Source organism: Anguilla anguilla, chromosome 5, assembly GCF_013347855.1.
Source record: "Anguilla anguilla isolate fAngAng1 chromosome 5, fAngAng1.pri, whole genome shotgun sequence".
NCBI classification, from domain to species: Eukaryota; Metazoa; Chordata; class Actinopteri; order Anguilliformes; family Anguillidae; genus Anguilla; species Anguilla anguilla.
Genome location: NC_049205.1, coordinates 52649450 through 52666117, shown reverse-complemented (window position 1 = coordinate 52666117; position 16668 = coordinate 52649450). Strand labels below are relative to the sequence as shown.

General features: G+C 46.1%; 1 protein-coding gene across 18 annotated transcripts in view; it reads right to left on the bottom strand.

The window, feature by feature from the left end:
• Positions 1-1264: 1264 nt before the first annotated feature.
• The window catches only part of LOC118228401 (pleckstrin homology domain-containing family A member 7-like), a 108708-nt gene continuing 93304 nt past the window's right edge, over positions 1265-16668 (bottom strand). For 16 of the 18 annotated variants that reach the window (XM_035419908.1, XM_035419907.1, XM_035419906.1 and 13 more), the window contains 15 exons: positions 15914-15994; positions 15612-15761; positions 14207-14308; positions 13696-13807; positions 13111-13286; positions 12495-12686; positions 12261-12363; positions 11946-12037; positions 10801-11010; positions 6916-7098; positions 6604-6737; positions 6085-6227; positions 5329-5447; positions 2568-2610; positions 1265-2063 (listed from right to left, as the gene is read on the bottom strand). In XM_035419908.1, coding sequence (XP_035275799.1) covers positions 5344-5447; positions 6085-6227; positions 6604-6737; positions 6916-7098; positions 10801-11010; positions 11946-12037; positions 12261-12363; positions 12495-12686; positions 13111-13286; positions 13696-13807; positions 14207-14308; positions 15612-15761; positions 15914-15994 — 1782 coding nt within the window. In that variant the 3' untranslated portion in view covers positions 1265-2063; positions 2568-2610; positions 5329-5343. The remainder of the gene's footprint in view (positions 2064-2567; positions 2611-5328; positions 5448-6084; positions 6228-6603; positions 6738-6915; positions 7099-10800; positions 11011-11945; positions 12038-12260; positions 12364-12494; positions 12687-13110; positions 13287-13695; positions 13808-14206; positions 14309-15611; positions 15762-15913; positions 15995-16668) is intronic. The other 2 variants (XM_035419902.1, XM_035419910.1) reach the window with 2 other exon arrangements.

The following is a 16668-nucleotide window of genomic DNA, read 5'->3' as shown; positions in this document are numbered from 1 at the left end:
ATTCAGTTGAATTCAGGTCAGGCGGATAGACTTGGCCAGTCAAGAACATTCCATTTTTTGGCCCTGAAAAACTCCTTGCTTGCTTTATCAGTGTGTTATTAGGGTCATTGTCCTGCTGGAAGTTGAAGCGCCGTTCAATGAGTTTTGCAGCATTTCTTTGGATCGGAGTAGATGTTTCTGGACGGCAACTGTGGTCGGTCTGGCTTTCCACTTAACGCGTTGCCTCCCTATATTTAACTTAACTACATTTACATTTAGAATGTAAAGTTCTAAATGTAAATGTAGTTAATGCATTGAGATGTAGGCTATAAAAGAAATGCATGACAAAAAAAAGTTACAATTTAAATATTTATTGAAGAGTTACATATTGTAAGTTCCAGATTTGGGGGGTGGGGTGGGGGGATATAGCCTATACTGAAGGATTTACAAGGATTTGTAAGGAGATCATTCCACAGGATTAGTGGTATTTGGAATTGTAATATCTCTGGAAATGCATTTCATATTTGTGCAGTGGGTAGCACTGCTGCCTCACAGCAAGAAGGTCTATGGTTCAAATCCTGGCATGTTCTCCCCATGTCTGCATGCAGGTTAGGTTAACTGGAGAGTAAAAATGTTGAGGGACAATTTCAACAGACTCCAAATGCAAATTCCACACCTAGAATCAACTCTAGAACATTTGTTAGTTTTCTTGTACATTAAACTGATGGTTCAACAGCATACAGCCGGCCAAGAAACAGCTCAGTAGCCAACTGCCCAATTACCTTTGCTCCCCCAAAATGGGGAGGCTGTGTAAAAAGAGCTGCATTTCCTACTTGATTCACCCGCTATGGATGGAAATACCCACAAAATAAAGCAGACAATCTGCCCCTTAACCTCATATTCATTGTTTCATTCCTAATCCACAAAAAATGTGTCACTGTCCAAATCCTTGTGGACTACACTATGTATATATATATATATCCAGAAACAAGCCAGCATGACACAGGTAGTCATACTAATTTTATGTTCTCCATCAATTTGGGAGTGTACCAACACAAATCCTACTGACAGGCGTGGGCTGCCAACTGCCAGTGCTTCTGTTCACCCTCAGACCAACTGCCGAGTACACTACATGACTGCAGCAACATAAACACAGGGAGAGAGGAGGCCACAGCTGACCACCAGCCACTGTCAGTATTCAGGACTCAACACTCTACAAAAACATACATATTTCAATGTGCACATTTGAACATGCTGATCACTCTGAAAGAACTCACTGATTCCGTTTCAAGGCAGGAATGGTTTTAATACTGTACTTGCAGTTCCTTAATGTGTGGTATAGTGACAAAATATGAGGCAAAAATATCTGGTTAATAACTTTAATATTTACATTTTTTCAAAATTTGCATCATGTACCTTTTTCTATCCACATTATTTCGAGAAAATAGTTTTGAGGTTGTCATTTCATCGCCGCAATGTTGTAAGCAAAAATAAAATCAGTTTGGCAAGCTAACATGAAACTTACACTGGCAGTGCTGGGTTACACAAAAATAATATTTTAAGTGATTTGGTGTAAGAATAACATCTGAGATCTGGCAAAAATACAATCAATTTTTTGTCTCTTTCTGTGACTTTCAGTTGTACAACAGCTTAACTTTCCCTTAAAATATCCCATGAACAGCAGTAGACACTCCAAGGCATAGCGAATGTTTCTCTTTCTGAGTAAAAACCATACGCATTCCAAATCTTCACTATGATACTGTATTATTAAAAGTGCAACAGCATGTACAATACCTCTTTCTACAACAATATTAACATTGTTAGACACTTCCATAGTTAACATACAGTGGCTTCCACAGCAGAGTTCCCATTTCCTGTAGAAAATAAAGTTTGTTTGAGCTCTAATATAAAAAAAGGAGGGTTGCAAAAACAAGTCATATATCGGGCGCTAAAATGTTAAGCATTAAAAGATCCGTGTTAAACAATCTTTAAAACCACGCCAAATGAAGCTCTTCAGTCCTCCAGGGTCCAGTCTGCTGTGACTCGTCCCATGTTAGCACCTCAGTGTTGGGACACAGCTTTGGCTGGAGAAAGACATGACCAAAGAATCAGTGGTGTTGCTATGGTGATGAATCATGAGTCCTGATTCAATACAACAACTACAACAACAACAAAAATGTAATTAAATAAATAGTAATCATAATAATAATACTTCTTTAAATAAGTATTCTTCATGGTAAAGGTTAAATAATCCCTCAAAAGATGAAAAGTGTAATTTTAAAAAATGAGCAGCTTGTTAAAATTTTGCGATTGAAACGAAAATCAGGGGTTGGAACGAAACCAGCATGAACAGGGGTCTCCCAGGGAACTGAGTTTGAGGAACACTGCTTTAAGGTAATGCTCCCATCGAGTACTCATCCAAAGTTCAGGTGAAACAAAACAAATTATTTAAATTATGTCTGAAAATAAAATCAAAAGAAAGAACGCAAAAGGTGAAAACACATGGATAACAGAACAACACAAAGATCACCAAGGGGGAAATTAGGAAGGCCTCATAAAAACACGACCATGTCATGAGAGAGCTGTACCTTTATACCTGGGTGACAGGTAAGCTCTCCCCGCTTTCCCTCGCTGCAGCACGTATCAGAGTGAGAGAGTTCGGAGTTAAACACCACGCTCACACCCAGAGGAGAATACAGAGCTTCCTCACACTCACACACACACCCAGAGGAGAATATCGAGCTTCCTCACACACACACACACACACACACACACACTCACTCACACCCAGAGGAGAATATCGAGCTTCCTCACACACACACACACACACTCACACCTAGAGGAGAATATCGAGCTTCCTCACACACACACACACACACCCAGAGGAGAATATAGAGCTTCCTCACACACACACACACACACACACACACACACACACACACACACACACACACACACACTCACACCCAGAGGAGAATATAGAGCTTCCTCACACACACACACACACACACACACACACACACCCAGAGGAGAATATAGAGCTTCCTCACACACACATCCAGAGGAGAATATAGAGCTTCCTCACACACACACACACACACACACCCAGAGGAGAATATAGAGCTTCCTCACACACACACACACACACACACACACACACACACTCACACCCAGAGGAGAATATAGAGCTTCCTCACACACACACACACACACCCAGAGGAGAATATAGAGCTTCCTCACACACACACACACACACACCCAGAGGAGAATATAGAGCTTCCTCACACACACACACACACACTCACACCCAGAGGAGAATATAGAGCTTCCTCACACACACATCCAGAGGAGAATATAGAGCTTCCTCACACACACACACACACACACACCCAGAGGAGAATATAGAGCTTCCTCTCACACTCACACACACACCCAGAGGAAAATATAGAGCTTCCTCACACACACACACACACACACAGAGGAGAATATAGAGCTTCCTCACACACACACACACCCAGAGGAGAATATAGAGCTTCCTCACACACACACACACACCCAGAGGAGAATATAGAGCTTCCTCACACACACATACACACCCAGAGGAGAATATAGAGCTTCCTCACACACACACACACACCCAGAGGAGAATATAGAGCTTCCTCACACACACACACACACACCCAGAGGAGAATATAGAGCTTCCTCACACACACACCACAGAACAAGTTTGAAGAATGGAAAAGCCACACTGCCCCCATTAGCCAACCTGAACTCACCACTGACCACAAGAATCACGCACAGTATAACAAATCCGGCACCAGTAACCACGATGCCAGCTATCTTACTAGATCTCAACCATTCACAAACAATGACATGCCTTAATATAATAGTAAACATTTCAACTACTATCCAAATAAACAGTTAAAATGTCAAAATTCATTTGAGTACATGAGAATACTTGAACGCAATATAGCCGTACATGTCACCGTAGAATATGTGAATTATCGCTGAATGAGGATCTGGTATTCCAGCTGACGGGAGGGCAGAGGCAGGCTGGTGAGGGCAGGGGAGCTAAGGCAGGGGAGCGCCGCACACGCCACGGCGTGGGGGACTGACACACATGACTGTGACGGATGCATGACTGCGCAGCATGACTGTGACTGGCGCACACAGCGGGTTAACGGATGTGAGTGTAGCTGCCGCTCACAGGGGGTCACAGGCGACAGCAGTGTGGAAGTGACTGAAAGCAGCGACTGTCAGCACAATCACAGCCCGCATGCAGAGATGAAGCCAGCTTCATTAGACGCCGAGGACCACAGAGACCCCCTCAGGGCTGACGAAATCCCCAAATACTGACCCCCCCCCCCCCCCCCAGTATCGCCCTAGAGCAGAATTCAGTATCCTGGTTTTTTTCCCACATAATGGTGTTTGGATCAGGGCTGTTTAAGTCTCACCAGGGGGTGCTGTTGCGGCAAAGGTTGGCACTGGTAGCTGAACTCAACAGGACACAGGTTCTCAGTGCGTGCGCCTGTGTTCGTGAGTGTGTTTGAGTGTGTATTTGTGTACGCATGCATTTCTGTGTTGTGTTGTATACAACTGAACAGGCAAAAGAGCAGTTTAAGAGCTAGTGTTTAGCCCACATACAGCTGACAACGATGGCCTTGCATGATCATGATTATCCCACAACAGGGTTCCCATGTGCATTATTGTTGCTGTGTCAGTGAATGAGCATGTGCATGCCAGTGTATGTGTATGTGTTTGTGTGTAAGTAAGTAAACTGTGCTCCACATTATTCTAACAGACAGAAGTTTCAGCGCTAGCCCACACAAAGCCAATGGTGACAGAGATGGTAGGATGGGACGGGTGCATCCCATTGGCAGGTTGCAGATGGCAGTGTAATTGGCACTCCGGAGTGCAGCTGTGTTTTCAGCTCCACACTCAAGGTGTGGAAGCGTGAGGGGGTCCCACTCTTTGTTAATTAGACACCACAGCACAAAAGCAGCATTTGTTCGTATTTTTCCCATTCTCTTGTTACCCCCCCCCCCTCAAAAAAAGGAAAAGAAAAACAAAACACTTGCGCAACTATCAAAACAAATTTGCACACAATTCACACGCTGCCTGCTTAATTTAATTCACAACCTGCAAATGTTTGATGTTAATGACAGGATGGTGCCGCAAACACTTTGCTGGTTTAAAAAAAAAGGAAAAGGAAAAGGTTCATCTGCGTAAGCCTTTCGGGCTTCAGGCCGGCGAGGCAAAACGCATGTAAACCAGGCCTGATGTTAGCACGATTAGCACGATTAGCCAAGCACACCCATCAGCTGCGTGAAACGGGCAGTTAGTCCTTACTTTGCTTGCCGTTTATTAGACAAACGTGTAGTGAAATCCATTGCTTATAGGAGAGGGGTGAGGCGCCCGTGTGACAAGAGGAGGAGGGGGGGCGGAGGGATCGTACACCTGCTGCGGAGCTGGGGAGGAGGGGGGTGGGGGCACACAGGAACACACCGCCATTAGTTAGGGGGAGGGGGACTCGCGCATCCACCACAAGGGGCAAGCATACTGGGGGGAAGGTTCTACGTCTACAGAACTACAGAAGCAGGACTCTGCTATCCTCTAACAAACCTCTACTGTTGCGCACTGGAACATGGGACATGGAGTTCATGACAATAGTTAGCTGCTCCAGTAGTTAGCTGTGTGTTCTTTCTTTAATAAGCACACATTTTTGCCACCATATGATCCTTTGTTTAAGGTCCTCCTGCTGTATGCAAGCACACAGGCTACTCACCCATAGGCTTGAAGCACAAGAGTGACAGCACAGATCTTTCACCATTGGTCAGACTCCACTCAGCCCAACCCAACCTCAAGTCTTAAAAATTCACAAGTTTTCAGCGTGAACTCACAATAGATCAATACCAAGCACTAGATGGGCAGAACGGACCAGCACAAATACTGTTAGAGTCCATTAATAAATACAAGCCAGAGTTAATATGGCCTCTTACAAGTGTTAATTGGGATTTTGTGGCCACAAGTAAGGTTCTGGTAGAGACAGAGAGCAGGCTCGTACCCAAGGGGCTGGGCGGGGTCAGGGGTCTCAGGGGAGCTTACCTGCCACCTCCTTGCTTTTCTGTGAGGCCTCAGACGCCAGAGCGTAGGACATGGTGATGATCCGCTCCTGCTCCTGCAAGGCCGAGTCCAGCACTGTGACGTCCGGCTTGTCCACGGCTACTGGAGGCGGTATGTTCTGAACACTGACACACGCGCACACACACACGCACACACACATACACACATACACCTGTCACTGTATTTGTTGAGTGTAGGGGTGGGGCCTGGGTGTGGGTCAGTACCTGGATTTGCTGATTGTAGGGACAGTACCTGGGTGCAGGTCAGTGCCTGTATTTGTTGAGGGTAAGGGCAGTAACCTGGGTGTGGGTCAGCACCTGGATTTGTTGATTGTAGGGACAGTACCTGGGTGCAGGTCAGTGCCTGTATTTGTTGAGTGTAGGGGTGGGGCCTGGGTGCGGGTCAGTACCTGGATTTGTTGAGTGTAGGGTTGGGGCCTGGGTGCAGGTCAGTGCCTGTATTTGTTGAGTGTAGGGGTGGGGCCTGGGTGTGGGTCAGTACCTGGATTTGGCCAGGATGCTCTTGATGCGCTCCACTTTGCGGTGCCGGGCCTCTTTCTCCTGCTCGCTAAGCGGCTCCTCGGGCTCCAGGTCCAGATAGCGCTCAGGGATGCACACCTTCTCTGGCTTAGATAACTGGAGAGACCCCCACAAGGAAACCGCCATCAGCCAGGTTATATGGGGGTGTATACTGGGTGTTAGGCCTGGTCTATATGTGGTACTATGTGTTGGGCCTAGCTAGTTTTAATCGACACAGCATTCAGTCCTGGCATATACAAAGTTCCTTGTGTTGGGTTCTGTGGTCAGTGTCTACCTCTCGGCTTAGGTCCAGGTCATAGTCCAGCGGCTCGAGGTCTAACTCCCTCATGGGCGTGGCTCTGACGGTCAGCCACTCGTCAGACTGCGGCCTCGGCGTCTCGTGGTGCTCTGGAGGCTGCTCCTCCCCCTGCACCGCCCGCTCCAACAGCTGCCAATCAAAGTCCTGCTCCCGCCTCCACTGGGGGGCAGAGAAATACAGTGTCATTACTGCCTATTTTTGCATATCTCCACCTTTTCTGGGGGGGGGGGGGGGGGGGGGGGGGGGGGTGTGGGTTAAACAAAATTTTTTTGACTTATACAAATCTACACACACACCCACAAGATATAGTAGCTCTCACACAGTAGCACTGTGACTATATAGTGCACTATACCCATCTTCAATTTACCTTAATACTGCTACATGTCCAGTATACACAGCTCACAGGGCTTAGAGGTGTGATTCTGAACAGCTGTGATTGAACAGCTTGCCTAAAACAACCTCAGTGTGTGTAATGTGGCATAGCCCCCAAGCCATATTAACAGATACTCGATACCCAGGTGTCTCCAATGCAGAGATTATTCACTGTGGCAAATCACTTTACTGTGTAATTGTATATTTAAGCTCTAAATTTCTCAGAAAAACTCTGAACTCTAACTCTAAGCTACATCATTCTCTATTAGTTTCAGAGACACAGTTTCAATAAGACGTGAAAGACAGGTATAATTCATCCATGTTCTGCCTATATCATGAATACATGAAATGATATAAATATACTTATTGCACACATGCATAAAACTCAATATTGAAGAATAAGTATATGACTGTAAAATAAATGCTGAACAGTAGGAATACTTAAAAAACCATACTTTAAAAATATAGACATTTTATCTAAATAAAAATAAGGCATTTCTACTCATTAATAATAACATTAATCTGTTTTATAAAGACACATAGGCACAGGATAACTACAAAGCAACTTTTCATCTCATTGACTGTCTTGCATCCAATCAAATGTTCTGGAGGGACAGCAGGCTGTCCTGTTTTACTGAATGAATGACAGCTTCCTCCAGCACAGTAAACAACATCTTCCAATGTGCTAAATGACTGATGCAAACAGTCAATCGAATGCCCTTGCATAGTTTACCATATATTTATTGCAATATTGTCACTGATGAATAGCCTACTAATAAGCAGTTTGGGTTCTTGCATGAGTTGGTCTGCATCCTGGCACAGTTTCCTCCTGCCCTTACCTGACTGAGCCTCAGCTGTGCTGAGCAGGGAGAACAAGTCAGGAAGGAAAGCTGACACAGCTGAGTCACACTGGTGATGTCACACTTTTACTTTCATTCACAAAGTTACGGAAGAGTCACTGAGCATGTGCTGAAACAGCATGCACTTTCTGGCCAGGAATCCAACAGCCCAACCCTCTATGCAGCACTCCAGTCCCTCTATCTCCTTATAAACACAGGCTTTTGTGTGAAAGTATGGCAGGCACAAACTCACATATCCACTACTAAGCATAGGCAAACTTAAAAACATGAACATGCAGGACTGATAAATAACATGCCACCCTCCCCAGAGGCAGAATTACCCAACAAGGCAGAATGATTTGGGTGGGGTGTGTGGAGGTTGTGTCCCCTAGTCAATCTAATGGAAATGCAATGCTTCAAGTAGTACACTTTCTCATTTGAATGTTTTATATTTTACAGGTTTAAATTGGTCTAGTTTACTGCTCTGCATATAAACATTTGATTTATGTTGAGTTCAGTGGGTTGTGAAATGAATAAATAATGTGTACGGGAAAATAAAGACTGCTAAAAAAAAATCAAGGAGGATTTTGTTTAGATTGAACTGAGGCAACGTGTGCATATACCCAAGCTCTCAAGGCCAAGCATGCACTGTCAATGGAAACTGTGTACCAGGCATTATTGTGCTCACTGGAAAAAACTAAGAATCACAGAAACCCCACAGAGGCATATTCACAAATAGCAGCAATGAAACACACAGGCCACGTTTCACAACTAGATCATTTTATTTATTTTATTTATTTATTTATTGAGCGCAAACCACTACATTCCATTAAAAAAACTAAAAGTATGAGTAGTGCAACTGGGTATTCCATTGAATGGATACAGGTACTACAGTTAGCCGTCATCCCCATGCTCGGAGACAATTGTTAAGAACACATCTAATGAGTGGCATTGACTGCTATGGAAGAACACAAGAAACTGGTGGCACTGCAGTCAGTTCACTGCTTCACCTCCCTTATCACATGCCTTCTAAGTGCTTACATGAAGGAGGCCACAGTGCCCAGATATGGCTCCTGGTCTGGCAAACACTAACAAGCTGAAATGATCTCTTAAAAGGAAAGTGCAACAGCTTATACAGCTACTTTTACAATATGAAGAAACAAAAATCTGAATTATAACAGCCTACATGCTAGTTCTCCACAGCATCTAAAAACATGGGTGTGAGCTGTTTCCCTGTGGTTAACCAACACACTCACAGTCAATTCCAAGTACCCAAGCATAATTTTCTGTTAAAAGCAAGGGGTTGCCATGAAAATGTAAGCTCTGGTTATTTGAATTAAATACTGCTACATTTTAAATGTAAAGTGCAAATCGCTCCCTACGCCAGTAGCACAATGCAGCCTGGTCACACAGTGATCTGGTTAGAGGTTATCATCAATCTCATTACTCCGCGTACCACACGATCCACGTTAGAAAGCCAATGAAAGGATGCTACAATGAACACATGGGTGGATGATATATGAATGAATGTCAAAGTGCTATGAAGCCTGAGAGCTTGCGCAGTGGTGTGCTTTGGTGATTGGGGAGGCGGGATGTTGGGGGGAAGCGTTTTGGGGGGAGGGGGGGCAACAAGTGTCACTCTCACAACGCTGCTGTGATATCACAACAGCAGGGGGAGCACTGCTGTGACATCACAGAGATGCACTTTCCCCAGAAGCTAGGGAGGGGGAAGAGTGGGAGACAAAGGAAGATGGTCCTGGTGGAACCACCCCCCAGGCATGGATGCAGCTCAGAATAATCACTACCAACTGCACCAATCAACTGAGCCCAGTTAGGATGACACAATAATCATCCCCGAGCTACACCAATCACCTGAACCCGTTTAGGGTGACACAATAATCACCCCCCAGCTACACCAATCACCTGAGCCCGGTTAGGGTGACACAGCAATACAGGGCTGAAGGGGACACCACACAGCCCACATTCACTCACATTAAAGCAGAGCTGAAGCCATCAAGGGAGAAGGAGATTTAGCACTGCAGAAATGAGCAGCAGGAGGGCTACGTTTGAGATTCACTCTGTCTGTGAGACGAGGTGACCAAGCTTTCTGACTACATTTCATTTTTTAAATTTTAACTGTCGGCAGAAATATAAAAATTTGCTCATGATTCAGAGGTCTGCTCAGTGACCTCTGAATCTCTGACATCATAAATCTGCCTGATTCAGGCTATAATGCAACTAGTTCGATCATGGTCTGAATGGTGTCTGAAATCCACAGAAAGCATACTTGTTCTTTTTTTGCAAGTAGGTTGACGAAGGCCAAATTACTTTCTTATTCTTCTCTTAGCAGTACACTCAGAAGCCCCTCAACAAGAGGAGAAAACGCCACCGATCTTCCCATCTCTCCATGACTCACTTCTCATATTCCACCGGTGACACTTCACGCAAACCCACTTACCTGCTGTACCAGCTAGCTAAGCCCTACCATTATTAACCCTGCTGTTGGAACTGCAGTCACAGCTAACACAGCTAACTGATTAATGTGTAACCACTCTAAACAGTGTGAGAGTGGGCAAAGGGGGTCAGCATGGGGTGTGTTATGGGGTGCGTTATGGGTGCGTCCGGAGCCCTTCCGGCGGCTCTAACGTACTGAGCCCAGGTCGGCGGAGAGGGGCCGCGAGGAGGACGAGGTGCGGGAGGAAGAGGACTGCCGCTCCCCCTGGCTCAGGGTCCTCTTGCGCTCCCGCACCAGCGCCTTCTGGTGCCTCTTCATCCTCTCCAGCTGCTCGTCGGCGCTCATGCGGCCCCGCGGCGCCGTGTCGCCCGAGTACAGCCGCTCCAAGGCACTCTTTGGTCTCTCCTGAGGGGAGCGCGCAACACAGAGAGAGGGAGCGAGGGAGGGAGGGAGGGAGAGAAGGAGGGAGAGAGAGAGAGAGAGGGAGAGAGGGAGAGAGAGAGAGCGGGAGAGAGGGAGGGAGAGTGAGGGAGAGAGGGAGGGATGGAGGGAGGGAGAGAGAGAGAGAGAGAGAGAGGGAGAGAGGGAGGGATGGAGGGAGGGATGGAAGGAGGGAGAGAGAGAGGGAGAGAGAGAGAGAGACAGAGAGAGAGTGAGAGTGAGAGGGAGGGATGGAGGGAGGGAGAGGGGGAGAGAGAGAGGGAGGGAGTGAAGGAGAGAGGGAAGGACAGAGAGAGGGAGGGAGAAATAGAGGGAGAGGGTGGGGGAGGGAGAGAAAGAGAGAAGAGAAGAGAAGAGAAGAGAAGAGTGAGAGTGAGAGTGAGAGTAAAAGAGAAACAGTGACAGAAAAAGATGGGATGGATTTGGACAAAAAGACAGATAGCCAGAAGGAGAGACAGAGGTGAGAGTTAGAGAAAAGAAAGGGAAGAATTAAGGCAACAGGAAAAACAGAAGTAAAAGCAAACAAGAAGGGGAAATTACATTTCTCTAGAATACAGTGTAAAAAGAGAAAAACTTGTGTGCTGTAAGCATGCTAACATGAAAACATTACAGCAATAATTCAATAACATTAATGTAACTTTACAGCAAACATTCAATAACATTACACAGCCATTCTAACAGGCTGTAAAAAAAAAAGCTATTTACATGATCAGCGTTTTCCCCTGAGCGCTACATACAGTCGTACCAGCTCCTGTCAGCCGTGCAAACAAAGTGAAGGGCAGTCTATGGAGTATGGAGTGAGTCTTATTAAACAGCACCATAAGCCCCTCACTCTGCCCCTCGAGCAGCCCATCTCAGGCCATCTCACAGGCCTGAAGCTGCTCCATGCCGAGCCTCACCTTCAGAACCGAGGCGGTGACTCCTCTTCTGAGCGTGACGTACGACGAGATGTTAGTGGACTGATTCAGCCTGGAGGAGGAGCCAGTCGGTCCTGACAGAAACACACGGGAGAAGAATGGGTCCTCCTGGCTTTGCGCCGCTCGCCGCGTACAGTGTGTTTGTGTGATGAGCAGCCCGGACACTGAAACAGCGGTGCGGACTGAGCCGGCTACTGAGTTAAAGCACATGCTTGCTCTGCGTGTCACTGCTGAGAAGGAAGCAGCAGACCTGTGTGCCCAGGAGCCAGGGGCCAGGGGCCAGGGGCCCTTACGTACCTCTGCTTGGTAAAGTCTGGTACCCTCCAACGAGCCCCATGGGCCCTGAGCCGGCCCCCACTCCCAGCAGCTCCGGCTCGCTAAGGTACGACCGCAACTCCACCTGGTAACCCACAAAAAAACAACAATCAACTCAGCACAGCATCAACTCACCAATGAGAGGAGCCCTCAGGGACTGACACACAGTACACGTGACCCGCTGGTGTTAGCGGTTAGCGCCGCACACACACACACCTTGTAGTCGCCGTTGACAAAATGGCCGATCTCCCTGTCGCGTTTCCGCTCGTCGGACTGGCGCTTGAGGCCACGGACGGACATGTGTCTGATGACAGAGGTCTCCTTGGGCAGGGGGGGCACGACGGGGGGGTGCTCCTCAGGGCTGTACACCTGCGGCAGGGGGGGGCGGGGTGGAGCACCTTCCTCTGCCTGAGGCCCGGCATGCAGAGACCAGAACGCATCAGTGCTCAAAAATCTTTTCTTTTTTTCTTCCAATGACAACATGACAGCCTTTCTGGTTCAGGGATTTGCCATGTAACAGCATGAATGGTGGAGCATTTTAGCCTAAGATGTTTCCATCACAATGAAACATACTGATTTAATAAAGGTTGATATATGAAGATAACTACATTGATAAAACAGCCTTTTCATTTATGATGAAACCAGATTCAATCTGCAGTTACATTTTAGGGGCAGTGTTTAACAGGTTTCCATCTGCATATAACGGACATCGAGTCACTGGGCCCATGTGCCTGTTTCTGATGTATGGGCTGAAATAACAGGGCAATCTTTTTTTCTATTTATAATAAACAAAAATGAAAGTTTGGTCCAATGTCCCGTTTGAGTCACTCACCCACTTTGGCACAGATTTGTGGAGCACGAAGCTCTGGGGGTACAGAGCCGACTGCTGAGAAGGCTTGCTGTCATTGGCTGGCTGCGCGTGGCTGAGGGCGGGGCCTGTCTCCCCTGCAGGCGCACTCACACACTGAGAAGGCACTGAGGACGACGCTGAAGGCACGAGTTTCCTCTCTGAAGACACAAATGCACGCACACACACACACAGACACACACACACACACACACATGCACACGTGCACGCACGCACGCATACACGCACACACACATACACGCACACACACGTGCACACACACACACACACACACACACACACACACACACACACACACACAGTGTCTTCAGTGTATCTGCAGCACAGCACTTATTTTACCCTCCACTTTATTATTTCAATCCCTTCAGTAAACAAATGCAATCAAACATCAAATACAACAGTCCCATTGGGACAATAAAGTATGGATCTGAATGAAAATTAAAGAGGAAGCGCTGGCCGTGCTGGATGAGGGCGTGTGCTAAGGCTAAGAGGCTGTAATATGACTGAGTTTCTGCGTAGCAGTGGTAGCAGGCTGAGTGGCCAGCTCACCTGGGTTCTTCATAGAGTCTATGGTGACTCTGTAGTTGGCTTTGCTGGAGCTGAGGCCAGCCAGCACGTCCTCCACCCTCCACAGCTCCCTCCTCATCTGCTCCTTCTCCAGCTGTGTGGGCCACACGTAGCACAGGGGCACAGGTGAGCTGACCTGACAGGGGCTCGGACACGTACGCACGCGGCTGACAAGCAGGGAGCCGGACGCCGAGCTTACAGGAGGTACACCCGTGCATTTTTAGGCTTTCAGGTGACACGGGAAACGGTCCTGGTGTTTAAACCTCACTGCAGTCAGTCCTACTGGGCTGCCAGCCAGCCAGGGCTGGTGTGGTCAGGATTCACAATGGGGGCACATAAACACTGTGTCTTAGCAGGACGAGCCACCCAGCAGCCTCTAAGGGACCCTGCTTTATCATTGCAAATCAGAGAAACAACCAGATAAACACAGCATTTGGATTCTGAGCGGTTCCTTGTTTTTGCATTTGGCCACTCTGCCCAGCAGGGTACTGACCTGGGAGAGGATGTTGCGATTCATCTGGTCTCGGAGAGCCCCCCTCAGCTGGTCCAAGTCCATCTCCAGCCGGCCGTACTCGTTCCACGCGTTCTCCATCTCCTGCATCGTACACAGCCCGACACAGACCGTCAGCCTTGCGCACAAGCAGCCAGTCAGACACAATATGAAGTAGTCTATCGCCATTTTAAAAAACTGCCAGTCAGACACAGTACAAAGCATTCAGTCAGCCACAATATAAAGTAGTCTCTCTCAGTTTTTTTAAAAAACTGTCAGTCAGACACAGAGCAGTCAGTCATTCTCCGTAAAAAAAAAGGGGAAAAGCCAGTCGGTCACCGTTAAAAAAGTATCAGTCAGTCACTTTACAAAGAGGCCAGTGAGTCTCTGCAAAAAAAACTGTCAGTCACAGTAAATACAGTCTGCTACAGTTAAAAAAAGGAATCGCTTAACAGCTGGCTGAGCACAGGCAAAGGGAAGAGATAAGCTGCGCTTCAGAAACACAGCCTCAGACATGGCACTAACAAATTACCAATAATAATGGGAAAACGGCAGATGCTCTTTTAAATGTAGTTAGGTAAATGGAATGTTTTAAATCCTGACATCTACAACTAAAAGTTGTTGCAAACCGTGGTACAGTTTTGATTATGATATTAAAACCGGTACCGGTAGCATAAAAATTAATCAAGTGATAATCATTACAGCTAGTTTGATTCTGTTTTTTGTGGGTAGAATCTCAGAGGGATTAGCTAAGCTCAGAGCCCTGGGCGTAAGCAGAAAGTAGAAAGCAGCAGCAGTTAGGCTCTCAATTAGGAAAACCCCAGAGATGAACACACACAGAGAGCATCTATGGGAGTGCTCTGAGGTGAGGCTGAGTGGGGGCTGTAGTCTTTTAATATATTTTTTAAATATTTAATATATTAATGTATTCACAAAAAGAAACTTTTTGACATTTTTAAAAACTATTTTGCTTTACTTTGCAACCCCAGCACTGCAGTGCATGAACCTTGGTGCTTACAGGGCACTTATTGCTGCACTGGAAGATATTTATTCATCAGTAACTCATTCATCAGTATTTGTCTAGTGCCTGTATTTTTTATTTTATTTTAATTTTTATTCAGTTCTAAGCTCCCTTCCATCTAGTCATATTTAGAGGTCCATCATTGCAATGGTCTCCATTCTCACTCTGCAGTCCAGCTTCTTACAGATGCCTTTACTGTGCAATGACACAAACCATTATAAACCCAAGGTGGATGCACAGAGAATGTCAGACAAAAACAACACAATATTTAATGGCAGAAGAGAAGGCACGATATTCAAAAGTAAAAGACTAGGCAGAATAGTCAAACCATGTATGAAATACATTATTTCCAAGCCGTTTTTTTTTCTCTTGTGAAGCAGGGCTCACCGTGGAGACCTGGGAGATCTCGGCGCGGATGTGCACCACGTCCTCCTGTAGGAGGCGCTGCTGGTAGGCGATCTTCTCGGCGTGGGAGGGCTGGTCCCGGTACTGCTCCATCTGCTGGTGGGACACGTCCAGCACCGACTCCAGCTTGTCCTGGCAGAGTTATGAGCGTACTTCATTCATGTATAAACACAGTGACCACACCAAAATGCACACACAGACAATACAGGCCTGTGTCTGCAGTGACTGTGTTAAAGCAGGCCTGTGTCTGTAGTGTCTGTGTTAAAGTAAGCCTGTGTGTGTACCTTGTCCTCCTTCAGTGTGCGAATCCTGGTCTCCAGCTCCTGAAGAATCTTGTCTTGTTCACACAACCTGCTCAACATGACCTAGATGACATACACAAATTATAAGAATTATAATGAATGACCTAAATAATGAATTAAGATTATACATTATATTACATTCAGATGATCTTGTCCAGAGGGATTTACATTCAGGTGATCTTGTCCAGAGTGATTTACAAAATGAAGTACCTGGGTTTCACATCCAACCATATTATAAAATTTGCAGCACCACAGAAAAGGATATCAAACACTTTTGGAACCAGTCATGGTGCAACAACAAGTGCTTAGACTCAGCTTCACAAATGTAGTCAACTACCCTGAAAAGCTTAATGACCTAACCTGGCAACTTGTCTAATAAGTTTAAGATGAAAGTCCTAAGATTAGTGAAGGGGCTACAAAAGCAATGCTTAAGATCTGAAATAGTCTAAATGCAATTTGAAGAGCATGCTCACCAAGTGCTTTTTCATTTATCTTATTAATTCACTTGAAAGGATTGCCACAAATATTACCATTATATTTGTGACATTCTCTTCATCAGCTGGGAATAATGCATCGCACATAGGAAAACTAACCCAGTTTTCCTCTCCAGATCCCCTTAGCTTTGTCTGGAAGATAACTAATGCGAGGCCTAGAAATTTAAGGTCACGCATCTGATATTATACTGTTTCAAAGTGGGTATTTATGGCCACATGATTTATTGAAAGTGACAAAAATAA